Source organism: Bombyx mori, chromosome 9, assembly GCF_030269925.1.
Source record: "Bombyx mori chromosome 9, ASM3026992v2".
Classification (NCBI taxonomy): domain Eukaryota; kingdom Metazoa; phylum Arthropoda; class Insecta; order Lepidoptera; family Bombycidae; genus Bombyx; species Bombyx mori.
The window spans coordinates 6,515,435-6,540,976 of record NC_085115.1 but is presented as its reverse complement, the minus strand read 5'-3'; the positions used below and the strand labels follow the sequence as shown (position 1 = coordinate 6,540,976).

Sequence of the window (25,542 nt, the reverse complement as noted above, 5' to 3'; positions counted from 1 at the left end):
CACCGGACGTCTTATCCTTTAGGCCACAACGACTTCAAACTACATAAATATACGAGATGCGTAATGACAATTATACGTTATAAAGGTATCTCAACCTTTCCGGAATCGAAACAGCGGAACCAAATAGCTCTTTTAGTGATTAACATTTCGAAGTATTGTCACTCACACTGGGTGCAGTAGTTGCCGGTGTATCCGGGCGGGCAGCGGCAGTAGCCGTCGATGGGGCGGCACGCGGCGCCGTGCGCGCACCGGCACGGCTGCGAGCAGTTGATGCCCCACCAGCCGGGCCCGCACGCCTCGCCGCACTGGGCGCCGCGCCAGCCGGGCCGGCACTGACACACTCCTGCGCACACACAGTTTATACCCTTAATTAATATCTTCGTTTTTATAATGAATAAGAATAATAAATTAAGAATGAATCAAATCCTTACAATTTATATATAAACTAGCGCACCCGACTAGACTAGACTAGACTAGACGTCCTGCGTACACAAATGAATGAATGAATGCATACACAAAAATTCATTCAAATCGGTCCAGCACTTTAGGAGGAGTTCACTGTCATACACACGTACAGTAGAATCATATATATAAAGATATATTTGAATGCCACATGCTACACTTCAACGACTTGCTAAAACCCTACAATTTAAAAGGGATTCATGATTTTGGGTATTCGAATGCAATTAATTTATGACATCAGGCAGTAACTTTTCTGACTTGCGTATAGAAGTAGTTGCACAGTCGACTCACCGGTGACGTGATGACAGTCGGCGTCATTCTTACAAACGCACTTGTTCTGACAGTCCAGGCCGTACGTCCCGAGCGGGCACGGGTACTCGCACGCCACGCCCGTGTAGCCGCTCGCACAGCTGTACTTGCCAGTCACGGGATCGCATGTTGTATTTTCTGAAATTAATATATTAGACAAACAATTAAGTGAAAAATTAAGTGGTGATTTTAATATTTTTGCGAAGAAGTTAACGATAGAGCTTCAGTCCCTACAAGCGTTGTATATTGATAACGTATGGTTTTAAGGAGAGCAGACTTTTCCAAAATCGATAATTTTCTAATTTGGTTTTTATGAGAGAAGTTTTATTCATTTTGAAAATTCGTGTGGATCTAGAGTAGACTATACAAAAATGTAACTATACACCATGTATCGAAACCGCTTCCAAAAACAAATACAGTTGAGAAACATTGTTATGAGAGATCGAAAAAAATAAATTAATTGATCACTTTTTTACTTGCATTTAAGTTTATGTAGATCGATCGACACACGAAATTTTAGAAATGAGGGTAGTCTGAGATAACAGTTTCGGTTGCAGCTTCCGGCTGTCTTCGCGTTACATTGCGTTTACACGCAAGACGACCGACGACGGCAGTTTATATGCATGTTAAATTTGGTAAATTAATAGTTTTTCGTCTAGTTTAGGCTGGTGGTTTATTCGCGGTCCTACAACTTGTTTTAAGCGTTTTCATAGTGCGTTATTACTGTAAAAATATATTGATGCATGGGATGGTCAACAGTAGCATTTCTACATTGATCGATATTAGACGTTTAAGTTCTTAATAAACTAGCAAAACTCAGTGAAGAGGCTATGAATACTTATAGCTGCTTTCAGACTACGCTATAATATAATAGCATATAGTATATAGCTCATAGCACAACAATATCGCGCACCATACATTGTTATGTACACGTTTACATTGTTCTGTACCACATAGTATTGGTTAAGTAAAGGTTTTTTTTATTGCTTAGATGGGGGGACGAGCTCACAGCCCACCTGGTGTTAAGTGGTTACTGGAGCCCATAGACATCTACAACGTCAATGCGCCACCCACCTTGAGATATAAGTTCTAAGGTCTCGAGTATAGTTACAACGGCTGCCCCACCCTTCAAACCGAAGCGCATTACTGCTTCATGAAATAGGCAGGCACGCTGTTATCACTATCACTACATAGTATAAAACAAAGTCGCTTTCTCTGTCCCCATATCCCTATGTATGCTTAAATCTTTAAAACTACGCAAAAGATTTTGATGCGTTTTTTTTAATAGATAGAGTGATTGAAGAGATGTATAACATCCATTAAATAGTGAAGAAATCAATAATAATATTACAGTTTCCGAAGCGAAGCGAGGGCGGGTCGCTAGTAGTATATATAGCGTAGTCTGAAAGCGGCTTTAAATAAGTGTCGCAGGCGGCAGTGCGTGCCGGGTATTTCCATTAGCGGTGCTTTTAGGCACCACAAGCACCGGTCACCGTCCTCGTCGAACCTGTCGCTTACGACGAAGGGCTCGACGAGAGAATTAACCCATAGACACAGCCCACTGAGTTTCTCGCCGGATCTTCTCAGTGGGTCGCGTTTCCGATCCGGTGGTAGATTCTATGAAGCACTGCTCTTGCTAGGGTCAGTGTTAGCAACATTCCGGTTTGAGCCCCGTGAGCTCACCTACTGTAGGCGCGCGAGTTCATGTCCATCCTGAGGAATGCGGTAGTGCTGTAACCTAGTTAATTATGGTAATGTCGATAATAACTACCGATTTAGTCAATAGCTGTAATGTAACTTAAGGTAATTTTGCAATTTATGAAATAAAATAAATGTGATAAGTAATTACTTGTTTATTTCTAATAGAGGAAAATATTTTTTAAATTCCAATTCAATCACTATCAAATGAAAAGACAACTGACAGATCAGAGTCGGAATCAGTATGTATCTTTTTTAAGTAGGTTTTTTTCTATCTGAACTTGTTGGAAGCGGAGTAGTCATGGTTAAATAGCACAATAGCGTTAGCGTAAATTTTCGATATCGATAAGCTCGCGTCACAACCGTTAAAGACAACACTCGACGTCAGACAATTGCGGGGAGGCGGGCGAAGGTGGGGCGAGCTGTCCCCCGCGCGTCGCCTCTGGCCCCGATGGACATGAATTCGCGCGCATACAGTACACACGTTAAGGTGAAGCTGAAATAGCCTCTCAAGGCTATCAGCATAGGTAGGAGAAAAAAAAAATACCGGGCAGCGAGTGGGGACAGCGCTGCGTGCAGCCGGCGCCGTACGTGCGCTCGGGACAGGGCCGGTCGCAGCGCTCGCCCGTCCAGCCGGCCGCGCACACGCAGCGCCCAGAGTCCGCCGCGCACGACGAGTTGTTTGCGCAGCGGCACGCCTCCGAGCACGCGGCGCCGAACGTGCCCGCCGAGCACTGCGTCTCGCAACGGACTCCTGTTGCACGAACGACGCCCGAACTCAACAATCGATACTAAACGATGCGTGTGCAGCGACTTTACTACTAAACGTGTTACATTCAAGTCCTAATTCATCAGTGTACCCAAAAATCAAAAGCAGACAGGGAAAATTTCTTAAAACAAAATCGCAATAACTAATATTAAATTGCGTAGGAACATGCACTATAGTAGAATTATTTTGTCCGTGCAGTTGGGTCATAAAAAATCGGAGCGGTGAAGCGAGTATTTCGCTCTCTCTTCCACTCACGAGCCTTATGGACGGGCATAGTGATGCGCATTATTGTTGTCGATAAGCGTTATCGATAGTGTATTTAGTTTTGTCATTTTGTGGGTTAGTGATAAAAATAAAAGAAAAAATCACTAATCGAACACTTACATCACATATCGCCGCAACAAGTTAACGAGAACGGCAGAAATTAACACTTTGTAACTTTTCGGGATTTATTCTTATTTCAGTAAAAAATTTTAACACATTGTTGATAACAACACGTGCAAATATTATTTTGAATAAATTCTGCCGTTTTGATACAAAACAAAGGAGTAGCCATTGTGTCACTAAAGAAATTCAGAGAACGAATACATAAAAACACATTTCTCTTCGAAATAATGTACTATAACTTGCAGGTAACTACAAATTACTCATAACATAACAATGTCTCACCACCCTTCGTATACCACCCCGCCGCCATGACTCATTTCTTTTTATTGATAATGGCGTTGCGCCCGCGCAACATGCTCACCGCCCTAGCCGGGCTATGTTTTATGACCTGCAGTTTATGAAACTGCAGCGGCAAAATAATTCTACTATAGGTATTATTACTCATTCAATCTTAAGAGACTGTGCTGTGTCTATCCCGCGGCGCCGAACGTGCCCGCCGAGCACTGCGTCTCGCAACGCACTCCTGTTACACGAACGACGCCCGAACTCAACAATCGATACTAAGCGATGCGTGTGCAGCAAAATTACTTTAAAACTGAACGTGTTACATTCAAGTCCTAATTCGCCTTCGTCGTCACTGTACCCAAAAATCAACAGCGTCCAGGAAGAATTTCTTAAAACAAAATCGCAATAACTAAAATTATATAGCATAAGAACATGCACTAGGCCTTATTACTGATTCAATCTTTAGATACTGTGCTGTGTCGACACCCAAACTCAACAATCGATACTCAACGATGCGTGTGCAGCGACTTTACTACTAAACGTGTTACATTCAAGTCCTAATTCGTCACTGTACCCAAAAATCAAAAGCGTACATGGAGAATTTCTTAAAACAAAATCGCAACAACTAAAATTAAATTGCGTAGGTACATGCACTAGGCCTTATTACTCATACAATCTTCAGAGACTGTGCTGTGTCTATCTGCGAAGAGATCCAAAATATATGTTCAAGGTGCTCATTGTGCCAGATTAGGGCTCCAGTAGTTGGCTGCATCCTCAAAGTATTCCCTGCTGACTTTTACTGTTACACCATCCCATGCTATCAATAATATTTTTCTAACGATAAGTATTCAATTTCCTTTCACAATTTTTTTTAAGAAAATTAACCAAAAGCATTTTTAACAAAATTTGCTATATAGTCTTAGACAGTTTGCTGGTTATGATCCCGGGCACATGCCGAACATGGATCGTATTGTTTGCGAATATAGAAGGTATATGTACCTCTCCAGGTGTCTTCGCAGATGCAGTCCCCGGTGACGTGGTGGCAGCGCACCGCGTGGCGGGAACAGTTGCAGGGTTGCGAGCAGCCCTGGCCGAAGTGGTCGGGCTCGCAGTGCCGCTCGCAGCGCGCGCCCGTGTACCCCGGCCCGCACACGCACTCCCCTGGACACGCAACACTCAACATTATATCGACGTTCCAAATTTAAAATCAAAATTAAAAAAAAACAATTGGGTCAAAACGATGTTTACATATCGACGCTTGAAAGGCAAACGTGACTAAGCGACAATAACTGCTTTGTACATAAATGATAAATAAATGCATAAATGATGCAATAACCATATTCAATGCGCAAAAAAATATATTACTAGGTCTATTAAAATCATTTCAATCCTACAGCTAGATTCGTTAAAATAGATTTTTGGAACGAAGTTCCTTACGGCAGGCTTGGAGGGGATAGGGATTTTGCTGCGCGACCGAACTGAAAAAAATGTGATAGTAAAACCGTAAGAAAAAATCCGTGGAAAAAAGTGCGTGGAATAATCTAGTAATCAATGACTAACGGGCCCATATATCATAACTTGAATGCGACTGTTCGTTTTGAAACATAACGCAGAAATACGATCATAAAAATTTGACAACTTCGGTGAGGCAATAGTAAGCGCCACTGACTGTTGCCCGGTAGGTAGTGGGTTCGATTCCCACATGGGGTAAACGTTGTGGGATGAACAAATTTCTTTGCTGTGTCGGGGTGCTTATTGTCTCAATATGTATGTAACTATTTAAACATATATAAGTATGTTTATTAGTGTCCGGTACCCATAACAGAGGAAGTCCTAAATTGGAGCAGAATAACCGTGCGTGATTTGTTCCTAGTTATTTATTATTTTAGAATTAGGATAAAGACTTGATACCGCTCCTAAATATAATTCCGCTCCGCAATACAAAGTAGAACATATTTTTTTATTATAAAAAAGCACAGTACGCGCCAATACCAAGAAGAACTAGTACATACTGTTTGTTGTTACAAAGTTCAACTCAATTACAAAAACAATCTCAAGTTTCATACACACAGGATGTGTCATGTAAACAGACCCGCGTACGAAATCTATCGGTTATTAGTTCGCGGAGTTGCGGTAATGTTATTGTCAATGTCAGTACACGCACCGGTCACTGGGTTACACGGCGCGTCGTTCTCACAGTCACACGGCTGTCTGCAGTACAGTCCAAATGTTTTACCGTTACACGGTCGGTCGCATTTCAAGCCATCGAATCTGAAAAAATAAATATATATATGTGGGAAACGGAACGTTTTCGAGTGAAAGGGATGAATGTGTGAGGAAGAAAGGGACGGAAGGGAAATGGTCAAGATGGCGATCGGGCATAATAAGAGTGTGAACTACTGTAAACGATTACGACGTGTTATCTAATAAATTTTGTTACTTTTCCAAAAAAACTGCTATTTACTTTGAGCAAATCCCACATACCCATCCCACAGACATACATATCCCACATATCCCACATACATACCATTTGGAGCATATCTATATCCTATTTTGAAGCTTCGACAATTTATCTGAAAGTTATGTACTTCATGTTACGTCTTATTCCGCAATTGAGAAATAGCATCGTGTCGTATAATTTAACAAACCAAACTTAAGAGTGTGAGAGAGATAGAATATACTTTATAAAACAACAACAAAAAATTACAAAAGATAAAAAATAAAATACTTTGGATTATAATTGGAGGTGGAACTGTTGTTCCAATATAATTTATCTCTGAATTCACTTCTCAATTCACGTTTTGATGCCTATGAACTTAAAACCATTTAACGCTGGAACGCGGAACGAGTTCACATACCTAACTAATGCAATAAAGAATGTTTTTCTTCACTACTCTATTACATTTTTGAAGGCATAGGGAATACGAAGTGACGTTCAAATAAGACTTGACCTAAAGGTCTTAGTTACCAGGTCATAAAACGCCAAAAAAAAATTAAGTGACGTCATGAACATCATTACTAACTTCGAAAACATAGAAGACAGTAACAACTACAACGTACAAGACAACAACAACAACTGGTGGTAGGACCTCTAGTGAGTCCGCATGGGTAGTTACCACCACTCTGCCTATTTCTGCGGTGAAGCAGTAATGCGTTTCGGTTTGAAGGGTGGGACAGCCGTTGTAACTATACTTGAGACCTTAGAACTTATATCTCAAGGTGGGTGGCGCATTTGCGTCGTAGATGTCTATGGGTTCCAGTAACCACTTAACACCAGGTGGGCTGTGAGCTCGTCCACCCGCCTAAGCAATAAAAATAAAGTTACTAAAGAATAAGTTTTTACCCTGGTTTGCAGCTGCACTGTCCCGTCTCGTGCGAGCAGGTGGCGTTGTTGTGGCAGTCGCAGGTGTCGGCGCAGTTATCTCCGTAGAGCGGGTAGGGACACTTCTCCTCGCAGTGGAGACCGCGGTACCCCGGGGCACACAGGCACGAACCTGTTATATCATAATATATCGATCATTCTCGTAGTCCGAAAATTCGGTCAAAATTTGTATGAATTATTAATGGACAAACAATAATGCTGCATCTCATAATCGATTAAGATATTCTTAAAACTAGCACGGTTTTAGGTGCAATTAATATATATCGCACATTTATTATTTGTACTCCTAGGCAGTATTTCATTTTCGTATTTAATTTAAAAGAAAAGGACTATTGTTTGAAAATACTTGTGAAGTCCTAACGGGACACTGTCCATTCCCAAGGTAGATGAATAACTTAGGTCTTGAGACAGATTCTGTGAACAAGGACTACTTGGTGTATAATCTCTACAACCAGAAACTCAAGAATATGAATACAGGCTTTGCTGGATTTGGGTCTGATAACAAACATTTAATGGGGTAGCCATTTGGTAATGTGAACGTTAAATGCCACAAGCACTATCAGGTTTTTTTTAATTGCTTCCTTAATTTATTTAATTTAAATGCACATATTTTATTAATTTGGTTCTTCTATTTTTAATAAGGCTTTTAAATTTTTTATTAGAATACTTATTTCATTTTCTAATTATGCTCTTGTATTTTTTTTAATTAGTCTTTTATATTCTTAGTGCTTTCCTATTTTTCCGTATCAAAATGGCGACTAAAGATCGAATGAGAAAGAATGTTAATGACCATTGATAGGCGAGCAGAGGCCGTTGTTTTCGCAGCGGCATGTAGAGCGACACCCCTTGCCGTAAGTGAGCAGTGGACACTGTCGCGAGCACGTGTCGCCCCCCCACCCCGCTGCGCACTCGCACGTGCCGGTCCACGGGTCGCACCTAAAGACGAACACACTTTTTTATCGAAAACTTTTTAAATGTTGGAATACTAAGTGCAAAGGCGTTATATCGAATAAGCTTCCGGATTAACTCTATGGATAGTTATCGAATAAAAATGTATTTAAAACTTTAAAAGTTACTATAGACAAATTCGACTTAACGGCTCTAAAGTCGAATATACTTATTTAAATTATGCAGCGAACCAATCAACATTTAAAAGAAAAGGGCTCACAAATCAGTTGTCTCAGGATTACAGTCGCAGTCTTTGTCGCAGTGCGGCCCCCACTTGGCGTCGTCGCAGGCCCGCAGCTGGCAGTGCGGGCCGCGCCACCCCGGCCGGCACGTGCACGAGCCGTTCTGCGCCGCACACGCGCCGCCGTGCTCGCACGTGCACGTGTGCGCGCAGTCCACGCCGTACGTACCGATCGGACATATATCCAAACACTGGAACAAGAAAATGGATTCATCATATCGAGGGGTCAAAGGCTATTTGGTTTAAGCAACATTTCGCTTAATACTGGTTGTAGGACCTCTTGTGAGTCCGCACGGGTAGGTACCACCACCCTGCCTATTTCTGCCGTGAAGCAGTAATGCGTTTCGGCTTGAAGGGTGGGACAGCCGTTGTAAAACTATACTTGAGACCTTAGAATTTATATCTCAAAGTGGGTGGCGCATTACGTCGTAGATGGCTATGGACTACAGTAACCAGTTAACACCAGGTGGGCTGTGAGCTCGTCTACCCATCTAAACAATAAAAAAAATAAAAAAATAGACGACCTTCATCTTTGTAATGAAAGGTCCGTTTTATTTGGTATTAGCACCAACAGTTCGATGTTTTTACTTGAACTTCAATTTAATTTACCCCTTTGAAATAGCTGAAGACTTTTTTGTTATTATATTTTTTCCAAATTTTAAGCTTTAAATGGCTCTCCTGTAAAGTTGTAAAAATGTCACTTAAACGAAATAGCATTTCCCCCCTCGATTGTTCGAAACCAAATGAACCTAATACAAGTGTATATAGCGTACCTTCTCCCCCGTAAAGCCTGCTTCACATTGGCATTTTCCTGTAACGTGATGACAACTAGCGCCATTAGCACACTCGCAGGGTCTCTCACATTTTTCTCCCCATCGACCTGCAGGACATCTGTTGAAAGAAATAGACCTTACTACGACCTAATAGTCAAGATAAGGAGACGTCACATGCTTCGGACGATCCCTTGAAATACACCATTCATATAAAAACAAACAGTACAAAGTACTATTGTCACAGTAAATCCAAAGCTTCCAAGCCTCTTATAAGAAGACTAGCGGCCAGCTCCGGCTCTGCTCGGGTATTCAACAAAAAGTTCAACGATGTTTGATGTTGTTTTATTTTTTTAAATAAAAAAAACACTTATGCGACATAACTATAATAGTTAGACATAATAATACGCTGTCGCGACCCTATTGTAAATAACAATGTGTTCTACAAAGTCGTAGTACATTATTTTATTCTATCATCAATAGTTTTCGCAGGGCACGCGATGTAAAGAATATTTTAGGTATTTTTTTTACCTTGGGTTACATTATTTGAGTTTTAGTCAGGATCCCTAATTTTCTCAAAAAAGGATATAGCCTATGTCACTCGGGAATAGTGTAGCTTCCAAACAGTGTAAGAATTTTTCAAATCGGTTCAGTAGTTTCGGAGCCTATTGAAGACAAACAAACAAACAAATCTTTCCTCTTTATAATATTAGTATAGACTATTGATAATCCGAACGACGCACTTGTATATCGAAACAAAAAAGCAATGAGATCTGATGAACTGTGAGTTACCTGTTAGCACAAACATCTCCGGTCCAGCCAGCAGTACACTCGCAGTCGTTTGTGAATTTCTTGCATTGTCCATCATTTTGGCACCGGCAGTTTTGGGGACAAGCTTCACCCGGTACGGGACATTCTTGCTCGCATCTAAAATAATATAAATAATATGAATACCATATTTTTTTTCTTTTTTTTAAACCAATAAAATATTAGCTCCGACACTAATGAATATTCCAAACATTCCTCCTGATGATTCCTTACTTTTACTTGCGTATAAATGAGCACATAAGTTTACTGCCCATCTCGTATTTAAAGCCCATTTGAGAGACAATAGAACAAATACCGGGGATCTTTTTGAGATACAAGGTCGCCATTTTCGATTACAAATGATGAGTTACCGGAACTTGTACGTTCCCTTGATAACATTCGATACATAATGAGTACTACTGTACATAATGAGTAAGGTTTGTCACTATATTTGTAAACATTTCAAAATAATTTCGATCTTTGTCATCACGTCCATTAAATTAGTGCAACGTAAGTGGAAAATGATATAACAAAGATATTTTGTTTAAATGTTTTGGATGTTTTTGTACATTAATAATTAATGTACATTCTATTCATCTATTTTTTAAAGTACCTACATAATAATTATATTATATAATATAATAATTATGTAGGTACAATAATTATGTACTTAGAAAAATAGACGTTTTGTGCAAACAGCATGGAGTTTGTTGTAAAATGTCGTAGACATTAAGTGTAAGCATGAGAAAGTTAGAAATTTCGACTACCTTTTGCATCTGCCAAAAGGCATCCTAATTTTTTTTGTTATTTGTCAGTTATTACCAAAAGATTTGGACAAGCAACATATTCCACAATGATTATTAATTAAATTCTACTTATAAAATTACAAATAAACTATTGCCTGTTTTATGCTGGTAGTTCCTTAATAATAGGTAAACCGTCAGCTCGAGCGCCACTTTTAGTTAATAAATATAGAAATAGCCTATGCACGAAAATAACATATAAAAGCTATCTTAAATAACGCATTACGAGTTTACAATTAAATAACTCCACAATATTATTATAATGCATCATTTCGAGATTACTAAGAAGCGGACAATGCATTATTAGCCTACTGTATATGAATCAACAATGATAAATACAAACTGTTTATTTTGTAGAATAAATGTCGTTAGAAACATCAATACTAAAGTGTAGCAAGTCTTAAAATTTTGCATTGCTACTGACGAAGACAAAGGAATGAAGGGCCCATGTTGCGCCCCTGACTGGCACTAGTGTCACGGTAAACCCAAACCTATGTCTATTCTGCAAGCGAAGTGCTGCTTCTCGGCTAAATTGAGACTTTTTTATTGTAGGCAGACGAGCATACATCCCATCTGATGGTGAATAGTTACCATCGCCGATGGACGTCAGTAATACCGTTATCTACCGTTAAGTACTCTCCACAAGCCTCGTATGAAGAAGGACATGTCATAGCGCTCGGCAAACACCGTGGAGGGGAGCTCATTCCAAAGCCGAATGGTACATGGCAAAAATATCTCTGGAACCGCACTGTGAATGAACGTAATGGCTCCAGGTGGTACGGATGAACTCTACTCCAATGATGGGCGGTGCGATGTAAAAACAAAATATTGGGATCATCTCATACAATTCTTGAGAACACTCCCTCAAGAGAGAGAGACTTCAAAAATGCTTCTTATATATAGATTTTTAAACTCACAAAGGCCCAGTGAAGCCTGGTCTGCAGTTACAAGCTCCTGAAGATGGATCGCAGGTCGCGTTATTTTTGCATTGGCATATCTCGTCACATTTGTGTCCGTACGTAGAAGGTGAGCAGGCGCGCTCGCAGGCGTCGCCTCTCCACCCGGGCGTGCAGGCGCAGTCCCCGGTCAAAGGTTCACACGTACCACCGTTAAGACAACGGCAATCGTTCTGACAATTCCGACCCCATTTACCGTTGGGACAAGCTAAAAAATAAAATCTCTATGAAGTTCTTACTGGTGGTAGGACCTCTTGAGTCCGCGCGGGTAGGTACCACCGCCCTGCCTATTTCTGCCGTGAAGCAATAATGCGTTTTGTTCTGAAGGGTAGGGGCAGCCGTTGTAACTATACTGAGCTCTTAGAATTTATATATGAAGGTGGGTGGCGCGCTTACGTTGTTGATGTCTATGGGATCAAGTAACCACTTAACACCAGGTAGGCTGTGAGCTCGTCCACCCGTCTAAGCAATAAAAATAAATAAAAAAAAGTAACCGAACAAAACCTAGAATCGCTTTATTTATCAAAGAATAGGCTCGTTAAACTAATGGGACGTAAAATCATCGAGCGACTTAATTAGTTTAGCAAACATAGTGTGGTCTGGTGGTAATTGTGAATTAACAGTTCGAGTTACTATTCATTAAACAGTTTCAAACCATTTCAATTGTACTAACATATATCGCACGACGGGCCCCCATATCCATGAGCACACGTACACGTGTTCGGCGCGACACATTTACCGTGCACGCACGACTCCACGCACACAGGCACGCACTGTTCGCCGTCAGCGTCCGGCGCATAGCCCTCGCAACACTCTTCGACTAGTCTATATTTCGTGAGTGTCTCAGTTCTGAACACTTGCCGGAATTTAATACTGTATTTAGTACACCTGGGCAGCATACTGAAACACCATGCTTTTTCCTTCACCTGATAAGGTTGTTGTTTGGATACTCGTATTATCGTCGTATACCTGAAATCAGATACTCATCAGTGAATGTTACCACTTTTTTGTACATTTTTAGCTTGATATAACAGTGAGGTGATTATAAAATGTATTTTAAATAAAATTATAACGTTTTATTTTACATTTAATGTTTTTTGGGTGTATCATTGACAACTTTACGGACCATCTAATAAAGTGTATTTTGCTGCCACCTTGAAATATGAGGTTGATTAAATAAAGGTTAGCCTACCCTACAAATACGAATGAATAATTGCTGTGGCAGGAATAAGAAATTCGGAACCGTTTCCTATAAATCGTTTAACATTTACTCTATAATGCCATTAAGCCCGTTTGTGTACTGAATTTATATCAAGGGTTAAGAAAAAAATTCAACAGAGACAGAAAAGTGGAGATAAAAGTTAACTGACCCGATGAGTAATATTACGACTAACAATCGGTCACCCCAGTCAAGGTTCAGAAATAAATAAACAAAGCGTTTATTCGCACAATGATGATTGACAAAGAACAATATCTGTAATTCGCGGACAGTTTTGTTCACACATTATTCTGAATGAAAGTCGTTGATAAGTTAATTAAACGGACATCCTGAACAGTTTGTGTAGTTTTAATATTATTAACAGATAGTCATTGGAGCAGAGGGGTTTAAGTGGAGGCAGCGAACGTAGTGCGAGTTACATTTACGCCGTGTTAATGTACGAAACATGGTCGGCAGGAAGTGAATGAAAAGAGTCAAAAACAAATGTCAATGTCGCTAAATCGGTAGGCTAATAAGGTCTTTGTCCAGCAGACGACAAGTCTGAGCTAATATTGTTTATAAACGTCCTATTGGTTATAATATGGCATGCACCGTTTTCTAGACTTAGCATACCACATACGACTGTGTAGATGTCTCCCAGACCTTATTAGCTCAAATTAGTAATCAAGTCATAGCTTTGATTATATACACGTCATATGTTCACATACAGAATGATTACTTTCATTTTCAGAATGCGAAACTATCTAATTTACATTATATATACAAGTATATGTATATGATAATCGTAAGGGTTGTAGTATGCAGAATACTTAGTCAGATATTTAGTGAAGGTCATATGTAGTATCACTCTAGTCTAGCAAGCTCTAAGACGCGGCCGTTATGAAAAAGAGTGTGAAAATAGGTAAAGCAATAACTATAACTAAGACTAATTGAACACAATCTTGGCGCGTGGCATCAATAATGCAAATTTATTAACAGAATGATGTCCTATATACACATCTCATACCAATAACATGATAATTTGGCCAGTCCTGACACGACTCGGGACGCGTGCGTATTGTGGATGTATAAATTAAAAAATATGGCTACATTAATATGGGTATTTCAACTATACGTAGCGTAAAATAAATTGAGAGCTTTATTAAACTTCATAGACTGGGTCAAATGAATTAATAATATGAATGAATCTTATTCCCATCACTATGTGGGTGGTATTGTTCTTCTTATATCTAAAAGAATTTAATTAAAATTTGACTTACGGTTCTTGTCTAGTGCAGACATTAGGACCTTTCAGTTGCGCTGCCACGGTCCCTGTTATAATCAATACTGAAAATATCCTTAAATACATCTTAAATTGTGTTGTAGTCATTGAGTTCCATTAAAATATTTTCGAAAATAAGATCATCTGAAACAAATTAAAATGGATGAGTACATTACTAAAATACAAGTAATTTAACTAAATAATATAGGTAGAAGCTTTCAAATACATTAGGTACTATCAGTGACTCTTCCTTTTTAAAAGGTTATTTATAGATAGTTACGAAACAATGTCAATGATAAAATTTAGATACGAGTTACATGTCAGTTTTGTCAATAAATGAGTTGTTTGAGATGAGATCAATTATCATATCTTGTGTATTGTTATAATTTGCCGAACGAAGGTCAGTCTTGCAAGTCAGTACGTGATATAAAATAATAACATTATGGCGAGGAGTAAAATGCCGTGATTGCAATGCTTAAAAATACTCCATGTAGCTACCGCCGAACCCTACATGTAATTTAATGTAATTTTGTGAACACTGTTAATAGTTTGTTTCTAGACAGGGAGCTGAATGTAGCCAAAGAAACGGACCATAATATGTATTTATGACTGAAAAAACATTAATGCATTTTTATTTTTGCGCATATAGTAAATCAACTTACTGCCCACTTGGTATAATAGTAAGGAGACAATCTATGTCTATGTCTATAACAACATCAATGCCGCCACCAACATTAAAGCCAATTCTCGGACAAACGAGAGCAGATGATTGCCTCGCGGCAGGAATAGACTGGAGGGTTGGACCTATCCGAGTGAGCATACGACACTATTACCAGAATTAACGGGTTAGCGATCGCAGCAAGTTGGTATCATAAGGCTGTTTGCTGCCTATTCTCGGGTGAATCGCCTTTCACAATACCAGCGTGAAGAGATGGGGTAGCTCTATGGTAGTGTAGTGTAAAAAAAATCGAAGCCTAAAGCAAGCGAAAACTAGGTCAACTATAACATATAAGATTATGATGTATTTACAAATTTTGATATGACAAGCAATTTGCACACAAACTTTACATTTACGCAATTTTTATTTATTTATTGCATATGCGGATGGACTACCTCGCAGCCCACCTGGTCTTAAGTGGTTACCTAAGCCCATAAACATCTACAACGTAGATGCCGTCACCCACCTCAAGATAATTTCTAAGGTCTCAGTATAGTTAGTTACAACAGCTGCACCACCCTTCAAACCGAAACGCATTACTGCTACACGGCAGAGTAGGCAGAGTGGTGGTACCTACCAGTGTGCTCAAAAGAGGTCCACCAGTAATTACGCCAATTGTAATTTATTACATGATGTTATTCCTTCACCGGGGGTGTGTCAATCGAGATTATTTGTTAAGTACGTTATTTCATTAGAAAAATTGATACCCGCCAGCGGGATTTGAGCACCGTTGCATCGCCCGACACGAATACACCGGAAATTTTATCCTTTAGGCCACGACGACTTGTGTACGCATATAGATAGGTATTTGTTGTAAATAAATGAAGACTTACACAAAACTTTCTTGTAATACGGTAATTCGAAAATGATATGATTCTAAATTTATTTTTATAAAAAAATATATTAATTATTGTTAATACGGTGTCTCATATTTCGCTGATCGGTTGAGGACGGTGTACTATATTCCCGTTCTTTCCACAAGCATAATCGAACGCAACTCGCATGAGGAGAAAACTTTAAATAAAAACACAAATGCAGTATGTAATGTATTATTACAGCTTACTATACTCGTCTTTGAATATTGTCATAACATGAAACAGCTTTCGAGACCAAACAATTGAAACCGTTAAGTAGTTAAACAGGCCAAACATTAGCATGTGTATGTGGGCATGAGTGAATAAACACGGTATAAGTAATAAAATGGGATCGCTGTGTCAGTGAGAATTTTCAGATTTTATTGATTAATGGACGCGAAATAATTTTTAGATTATCTTGTTTTAGATTTTAGGGGCGACGCAAACATCTATCCGACACTGCGACTCTTGGGATCTTCTGTGTATTTTCATCGCCCCATCTCCAAATACCACCCGCATGAATCCTGCAAGGTTTGGAGATACGGACACACATAAATCCTGGTCTGAGTAACCACTGCCCGAGATGTTCATTGTTGTCTTTGTGAGACTGTAACACTCAAAAAGTATGTGAATTCGTTGTTTCGACCTCCTCCAGACAAAAACAGTATGTTGCGTTGTCAGCTAAGTTCATCTTGCGTATGCACTCCTCAGTGCCAAAAAGTGTCTCTGAGGGTCCCAAGCAAACGTCTTAGCTAACGTAAACAACTTTTTGGTCTTGTCAGTTTTAATTTCTGCTGTGCTGTTATTTTAGAATTTATTGTTGTTTTTGTAATAGTGCCTCAGTATGAATATCCTTATTGCTTAACCTTATACAGTGTTCAGGTTATTTCTTTGTCCGATCCTGTATTTCCCAAATCATAAGCCTTCTCATGGCATTAACATGTACAGAATGACATTGTTGTGTGAGAGTTCGTATGCACTTCAGCGTCAATCCGAGGCTGGCTATCGCTGAGAATGTAGGTTATTTTATATAATATTTTCATACATTTTCAGTTCATAGCGTATATCTTTGCTTAAAACCGCATACATATTTTCCAAGCCTGCAGTAGTTGTAACAGTTTATATGTCAGCTCCCGTTTCTGAACTGGTTCTAGAACCATCAGTGTACCGGTTTAAGCTGTTCTCCTTAGGTGAAGAAAATCCTTTCTGCCATACCATCTTAATTCCCTATTAGTCTTTATTTATCAACAGGTTAGCATGGTATCAAACGTTGTGAACGAAAAGTTACGGTATTGTACACATACCGAATGCGAATATTGCGAAAAAAAAACCACTTTAGTTGTAAATAGCTAGTCAAATCCGCCCCGCTTTGCTGGCCGGTCTTTCATATGACTTTGATTTAATTGCCACCAACATTTTCTATGATTCCGGCTAGGCCAATGTAAAGGTTTCATCGAAGAAAAATTTCATCGAAATCGGTCCAGAGGTTTTGTAGTCTACAGGGAACATACACACATCGACTTTTATATAACTTATATGGATAGAAACATTTTAAAAATCCGATCTCAGACAGATAGGATTTTGTCTTTCTATTCTTCTGTCTCTTGGCAGAGTAGTCGTGGTCATCATTTATATCTTTTGTATTATATTTACTTCAGTTAAATCATTAATACAATGCTGTTTTTCTAGTACTGATATTTTTATTTTACGTTCAAAGTAAAATGCGTTCTCTTGACCTGAGTGCCTGCTAGTAGGTACTCGTAGTTGTTGGCAAATTCATCGCTCCGTCATATCCTTCGATAGTGGGTGGGACTGTGGATAAAGTAGGCCGCATTGAAGCACCTAGTCGTCGAGCTATTGCCGATTCCATTTAGACGGACCACTGAATGTGTGAACTTTTACAACGTATGTAAAATACTGTTTGTATTTTGTGTAATTTGTAGTCGCTAGGAGTAAGATTATTTTAATTTCTAATTTAAACTTCGATAAATACATACATTTAAGCAGATAAATTTTATTCACATTTAATCGTTTATCAAAAAAGTAAATACGCATTGCAATTTTTAACACAACTATTTTATATATGTATACTATAAGTATACTAGATATTTATGGAAACATGAACCTGAAATTCGGAAATGTTTTGCGACGCGTGTAGGCTTTGTAAATATGTGAATATGTCCGCCTACGTACTAAGCTGTATGACTAATTTACTGACGTCACGAAGAATGCGATTATTTTATTTATGTCGCTATTCAATGAAGAATGTCCAGTTACATGTATAATATAAGGGAATAATGTTTAGCTTCAAACTAATATTTCCGCATGTTATCTGGTACACTACTGTTTGGTTAAATCAAAATCTATCTTGAGTAAGATAGATAATACAATTATACAGATAAGCTACAAAATTTAAAATTTATTAAACGTTTTATCTTACACCACACAGTTCGGTTCATAGTGTGATATTATACTGAATATTGCTGTCAATAATACTCTTTTTCTGACCGCATCGAACTGATTTATTTATAATACTATATTATTGAGATATATATACAATTTTATATTCAGTCTGTAAACCGTCTGTACACTAAAGAAAAAACTTCTTGATGGATGTATCAACAAGATTTTTCTTTACTATTCCTATTTTTATTATACATATATACTAAATACACTAAAACTCTAAAATACGCTAAAATATATTAAAACTCTCTGACGTGACGATAAATGTATTAAATACATTAGTCTTTTTTTAAATACTTCCGCGTTATTTTGCGTCCTTGATGATATTAATACAAAAACCTTTACTTATGTAACAAAAATTGTTCCAAGTTTTCAGCTCAATCGGATAAATATAATGGTGCGCAAATGTGCTCCTTTTAAATATACTAGTCTTCGCCTTCTAAGTGAAATTGTATAATAAGCACAAACACCTCAAGAGTCAAATTATTTTTTTTGTTCTATTTTTCTCTATGGTATAACATTGTCAATGTTAATAAAATAAATTTAGACGTAACTGAAGTTCGTCGATACCTACAAAACAAAAAGAGGAATAATATTTTTGACAAACAGAGGAGATAATGGTATCTACTTACCTACCCGTTTTATCTTTACCTATTTAGGAATGGATTAGACTATAGTATTTACACCCCCGATTACCTTCTTCGCCAACCCATACCCTGGGCCAGGAAGGTCAAGTACCTGGGTGTCACCCTGGATGCATCCATGACATTCCACCCCCATATAAAATCCGTCCGCGACCGCACCGCGTTTTTTCTTGGCAGACTCTACCCCATGATCTGTAAGCGGAGTAAAATATCCCCCCGTAACAAGATGACACTTTACAAAACTTGCATAAGGCTCGTTATGACTTACGCGAGTGTGGTGTTCGCTCACGCGGCTCGCACACATTTAGACACCCTCCACCCTACAATCCCGATTTTGCAGGCTAGCCGCCGGAACTCCGTGCTTCACGAGGAACGTTGAACTACACGACGACCTGGGCCTCGAATCAATCCGGAAACTGAAGTCAGCGTCAGAACGGTACTTCGATAAGGTTACGCGTCATGATAATCGCCTTATCGTTGCCACCGCTAACTGCTCCCCGAATCCTGATCCTGCAGGAGCCAGTCACCGACAACGCCCTAGACACGTCCTCACTGATCCATCAGATCCAATAACACTTGCATTAGACGCCTTCAGCTCTAACACTAGGAGCAGGTTGAGGGACCCCGGTAACCGTACTTGTCGAACTCGGCAAAGAGTTCGACGTGCACCTAACCCATGAATCAGCCCGCTGAGTTTCTCGCCAAATTCTCAGCGGGTCGCGATTCCGATCCGGTAGTACATTCAAGTGCCTAGTGTCTTCAAACTTAAAAATAAAATAAACGACTCGCGTCTTTCCCGTAAATTTTTGTCGAATTTTAGTGAGCGCAACAATTAATACATACGGTGGAACAAACAATTTACCTTTACATTTAACTATATGCCATATTCCTTTACCGTTATATTCTCATGCTCTATATATTTATTGCGGACGTTTGAAACGTCGTATTTCAGTGATGTAACGTGGTATGTGGACGAGAAACCCACTAATTGACCATAGTGTCGCTTTTTAATCCAAGCATCCGATCTTCACTGAAACAGCTTGTAAACGGCAAGCGGAGTAATAAATTTCCCCAGTTCACCCTTCGCAATGTCCCGTCCCCCCATCGACCGACATCAGTGTCATAACGTGATATGTTAACGTAATCATAGGTCCTCTCAATTGGTGGATTATATGAAGACCACCTTGAAGGAGCCTCATTAATCCCGGGGTACCATACCAAGAACCGACGTCCTTAATCTCGCCATTCCGTAACTCCATTCAACAACTCAAGTTCCTCTACCTCCTACAATAAGACAATGGTTTCACATAGAAATTAGTAATTTTCAACTTTCGAATTCCAAAAATTAGCAACAACAGGTGGGATTCTACTCTCGTGATGAGAGGCATTGTACTGCTTGTCCAATGCAGAACAAACAATAAGTATGTATCCATATCCTTGCAACCGTGCCAGGGCTCCATCAGTCAATAGACTATTTTCATGTAAATATGCATGTAATGCTATTTTTCAAAGTTACAAATCTAAGTACAGTTTAAGATAGTATAAAGTATTATCTGCAAATTTTTTCTGATATTAAAAGTATTTTAAATTTTTCAACTTCAAATAATGTGGTGCACAGATGTTGAGTATGAAATTTGGCACATTAGTCATAAAAACTTAAAATACTTTTCTTAAGCAACACGTGGGAGATAACGAGTGCCTGTTTTGACAGTTTCATTATTATTCCTAGTATTAGTAATTTTTTACATCACATGATCAGTGATTGTTATGAATCTTGGAAATTCTGCAAGTTAAACACTGCCTTACACATAACTAGAGAACATGGAAGACATACTGTCAAATTAGCAGGTCATTAACTCCAGAAATACATTGAGGGTTTAAATTCATAAGCAATCTGGATTTACTTCTATCACTGTTGCAATACTGGTGCTTTTCTCTCTAACTGATTTATTAATACGTTGAGGCCATGGAAACCATTGTTGGTATGGAGTTCAATACAAATACAATCTTCATATAATGAGAAAATATGTTAGGTACTGTGTTATCAAAGATTTTTAATAAATAAATATAATAAATAAATACTAATAGTTATTACTAACACATTACATTACCAACTTCAGAATAAAATAAAAATGTATTGTCAGGACTAAACTTGACAACAGCTATCAACTAATAGGTAATGAAACAGTAATAATACTTGACCAACCAATGAACACCACAAAATAAAGAAAAAATATACTTTTAAAATATTAGACTACCTTGAAAGTAGGTCAAAGGATAGATATGTGAACTACATTTATATTTTTATATACACTATAAATCTGGGTTCTTTAGATTTTTATTTAATACATAATATCAAAGCCATGTCTAATTCTTGCTCTCAATTTAGTGGAAAGAAAGGTAGCATTAAAAATAAATATTTAATTTATGAAATACCTGATTAATCAATGAAAACGTATAGTTTAGTTACTTTTTGACAACGCATAAGTGGAACGCTGCTCCACAAAATTTGGCCAAACCCAAAACTTGAAAAGTTCAAAACAATAAACTTTAGTAAAATACTTGCGCCAAGTTGTCCAACACTTCGACGAAAATAACACAAACAATAAAATATTAAATTTTAAATATCAAGTTCAAGCACTCGTCGCCGTATGATTTATGTAATTCTCACGTTTAATTGTTGAGCTAATTCATTGTTTAATCTGTATGCATTCTTAATAAGCTTAGCTCTGCACAAAACCACAATTTTTATCAAATATTTCACATCTCACGGTAATAATTAATGATGGTGACGACCTCAAGTGTATAATCTATGGTGCCGTCGGTGCCGAGCACAGATTAGTAACTTGTAACTGTTGATGGCATCAAGTAGGTTTACTGAATTTGACCCCCTTTTTTTGATTTTCAGATTTTTTTAATTTTTAATTATTTGTTCGTCGTTTGTTCATTAATATTCGAATGTAAAAATTGTTCGTCTCTTATTTATTTATAATTAATTAAACAAATGATCACACAAGTTGGCTCTCTTTACTAGATATTTTTATTTTTAGCGCTCAGATTAATTAATTTTGATCAATTATCGTTTGTTCGACGACTATTGGTGATTTTTCGATCATAAAAACAATTTTATTTTATATCTAATAAGCAAACCATCACCTCACGCCTACATTGCGCATGCGCCGCACAGTGGGTCGATTCTATGATTTTAGTGACTTAGGGACCAACTTTGTTTTTTTATAAATTTTTTTATGTAGATAGATAGAGCTCGTTAATCTCAATAATAATTGTTTTGGGCAAAAATTACAAAAACTTTATAGTTTGGTCAGAAAAATGTGTTTTGTGATTTTTTTGTATGGAGCGGGTCACATCAAATTAAATTCCTGCTAAGTACCGCGAGGTCCCGCTTTGAAACTTTATTTTCCTTATACCTTGTCTAGTCTACTATCATTTGATGCTATGAACATGTGCATAAAGTTGCAACTCTGCCAAATAAATGGATCGAAAAAAATTTATAAATACATAGAATAAAAACCTTTATATTTTTTTTCGTAAGTGCTTTTAAGTTAAATTTGATATGGATTAGTAAGTAAAAGCACGTAATGATACCCATAATTACAAAATACCTAACAACAATACATTTAGTAGGTCTCTAATTATGCAATCTCTCTAAATATTATATATTTTGTTTCACCTTTCGATCTTTGGGTCAGAAGACGAAAGAAGATTGTGTAAAATATCCTCATTAGTCGACGTTCTACTTCTCATTCTTGAATAACATCTCTCTGTATATTTCCGAAAATCTTTATTGCGAGCTTCCGCTGCCTCTTCCGAGAGTTTACCTATACGAATGGCACCAAAGTTCTTCATTATTATATATCACTGCCATGTGCCAACAATTTATGGATACTGGAAGGCATATATAATACCAGGGATATACATTAACATACAATTCTGCAGTATATCTAAAAAATTCCGAAAAATTGGAAACGCGCTCTCCAGATGCAACAGAGTGAAGAATCACGTGAAGCCTCTCTATTAAATCTTTACGTATTCCTGTTATGCGGGCTGTTTCTTCTGCATCCCTGAAAAATCTTCTGGCAGTATTGCCATCATTGGTTGTTCCTACTCCTTGCTTGACAACATCTATAAGTAAACCGCATTCCTTTTTAAACGCTTGCTGTATAGCGCTCTTTCTGATTGATATTTTTTCTTTGTCATCCCCCCTTGCAACCCCATTTCTTGAAGTCCAAACGATAAGACGCAAACAAAAAAGTGTCATATAAAAAATAATCTCACAGGAAACTACATACTATGAAAAAAGTAATAAAATTATATTTACCGATATGAAGTAAGCACTCCATGCATCTTATCCAGGCATGTAAAGATGGCATTCCATACTGGAATATTTCTTCATTATTTTCTCTTTGATAAGCAAGTCACTCCAAAAAACTCTGACGGTTTTGCTTTGCAAATATCACAGACAGCAGAAAATGTTTCTGAAAAATATGAGGTTATTTTGCCGTCTATCATCATCATGTGCAATTGATGCTTAACTTCAACTTGTTTGATTTTTGATGGCTGAAGTCTTTCTATTTCTTCTGTTATGCTAGCTTTTATAATTGTCACTGTTGACTGCGTTTCTTTTGTAAATTTAAACATTATTGGACGGCAATAAAAAGTTGATGAGGTCGTTTTCCCAAACAATTGTTCCATCAAATTTCTGAAGCCTTATAGGAACTAGACTGACCATGAAAATAGATGAATCATCAAACTCTGTTTCAGTTTTCTGTTTATAATTACTTTGACCTGGGGCTCTATCAAAGCCTATTTGCTTATAAGCAGTAGCTCTCTTGCAGAGTCCAAATCCGAAGTAATCACATCTAAAAGCCTATATAGCACCAAGTTTAGTAATGCTTGCATTTTAATAGCAGCTCCTTCTTCAGTAATAATTACCTCGTCTTTCCCTGGATAACATTTGGTCTTTTCTTGCTTAATTTTATATTAAGAAGGGTATAAATCAGACCCATTTTCACTTGCTGCTTCTCTTAGGTTTATATACTGCCACTTAATTTAAGTGAAACTAATATTGCCTTATCGGGAGAATATGTACTACTTTTCACTTTACTTGTAATTAAATACTCATTAACTTTTTCTAGATCTTCGGGGTGATTTAACAAGTGGTTCATTATTTCTCCTACATCTTCATTTCTAGTGTTTCTCAAACTAGTAATTGTAGTAGCTTTCATTTCATCCGGGGATAACGAAAGCGATTGGTAAATTTGTTCAATGCGTCTTCGTTTTTGCCTGGATCCCAATTCTTCAAAAGGTTTTCGAGGTGCAAAAATAGATGTCGAGGCTTCTGTAGTACATTTGAGGGTGGTACATTTTCAACATCTTCAGTATTAGAAATCTCGAGCCTTTCATGTGCAGTGTTGATAGCTTCAGGTATCATTCCTTCGGGCCAGTTTATTGCACATTCTAACCAATCACATTTTTTTCTTATAAACTGTGCTAACATGCGACTACTTCGTTTCCATATTGCACTTATATTTGAACAAAATTGCGTACTGAATTTTCGGAGCTCAACATTTTTCTCTTCGGTCACGTTTATTTGATTTTGTAGGAATTGAAAGAGTTTTTTATTATCAGACAGCGACTGTAGTTGCTCTCTTAAAATCATAAATAATCCTAAATTGTTAACAAAATTATCAATTATAACGGAAACAGCAAGATCACAACGACAATCACGAGATGTTAGTAGTAGTACGAATAAACGAACACTAGTTAGTATATAATAAACACGGTCACTTTATACTTCCAGAGACAAACAAATGTTTACTATATTTTCTACTACCCAGTAATGGCTACTTAACTAATTATCCTCATTAAATAATGTTAACTATCTTAATAATTAGAGAGATTGCATAATTAGAGACCTACTAAATGTATTGTTGTTAGGTATTATGTAATTATGGGTATCATTACGTGCTTTTACTTACTAATCCATATCAAATTTAACTTAAAAGCACTTACGAAAAAAAATATAAAGGTTTTTATTCTATGTATTTATAATTTTTTTTCGATCCATTTATTTGGCAGAGTTGCAACTTTATGCACATGTTCATAGCATCAAATGATAGTAGACTAGACAAGGTATAAGGAAAATAAAGTTTCAAAGCGGGACCTCGCGGTACTTAGCAGGAATTTAATTTAATGTGACCCGCTCCATACAAAAAAATCACAAAACACATTTTTCTGACCAAACTATAAAGTTTTTGTAATTTTTGCCCAAAACAATTATTATTGAGATTAACGAGCTCTATCTATCTACATAAAAAAAATTATAAAAAAACAAAGTTGGTCCCTAAGTCACTAAAATCACAGTATCGACCCACTGTGCGCCGGTTTTGTCAGTTAATAAAATATTTCATAATTGGGAATTTAATTGTTTTTATGATTGAACAATCACTAATAGTTGTCGAACAAACGATAATTGATCAAAATTAATTAATCTGAGCGATAAAAATAAAGATATCTAAGATATATAAGTAAAGGAGGGCAACTTA

The 25,542-nt window shown here is 37.7% G+C and overlaps 1 protein-coding gene across 9 annotated transcripts in view; it reads right to left on the bottom strand.

The window, feature by feature from the left end:
* Window positions 1-21,797, bottom strand: part of LOC101745609 (protein draper) — a 29,991-nt gene extending 8,194 nt beyond the window's left edge. The window contains exons 1-14 of one of the 9 annotated variants that reach the window (XM_038013086.2): window positions 21,413-21,797; window positions 14,296-14,441; window positions 12,491-12,786; window positions 11,779-12,025; window positions 10,044-10,178; window positions 9,255-9,372; window positions 8,461-8,672; window positions 8,083-8,228; window positions 7,254-7,404; window positions 6,075-6,181; window positions 4,910-5,071; window positions 3,017-3,223; window positions 754-909; window positions 167-343 (exon numbers count right to left, since the gene is read on the bottom strand). In XM_038013086.2, the coding sequence (XP_037869014.2) occupies window positions 167-343; window positions 754-909; window positions 3,017-3,223; window positions 4,910-5,071; window positions 6,075-6,181; window positions 7,254-7,404; window positions 8,083-8,228; window positions 8,461-8,672; window positions 9,255-9,372; window positions 10,044-10,178; window positions 11,779-12,025; window positions 12,491-12,786; window positions 14,296-14,405 (2,224 nt within the window). In that variant the 5' untranslated portion in view covers window positions 14,406-14,441; window positions 21,413-21,797. Of the gene's footprint in view, window positions 1-166; window positions 344-753; window positions 910-3,016; window positions 3,224-4,909; window positions 5,072-6,074; window positions 6,182-7,253; window positions 7,405-8,082; window positions 8,229-8,460; window positions 8,673-9,254; window positions 9,373-10,043; window positions 10,179-11,778; window positions 12,026-12,490; window positions 12,787-14,295; window positions 14,442-19,838; window positions 20,007-21,412 lie in introns of those variants that run through there. The other 8 variants (XM_038013082.2, XM_038013083.2, XM_038013084.2 and 5 more) reach the window with 8 other exon arrangements.
* Between the last annotated feature and the right edge of the window lie 3,745 nt (window positions 21,798-25,542).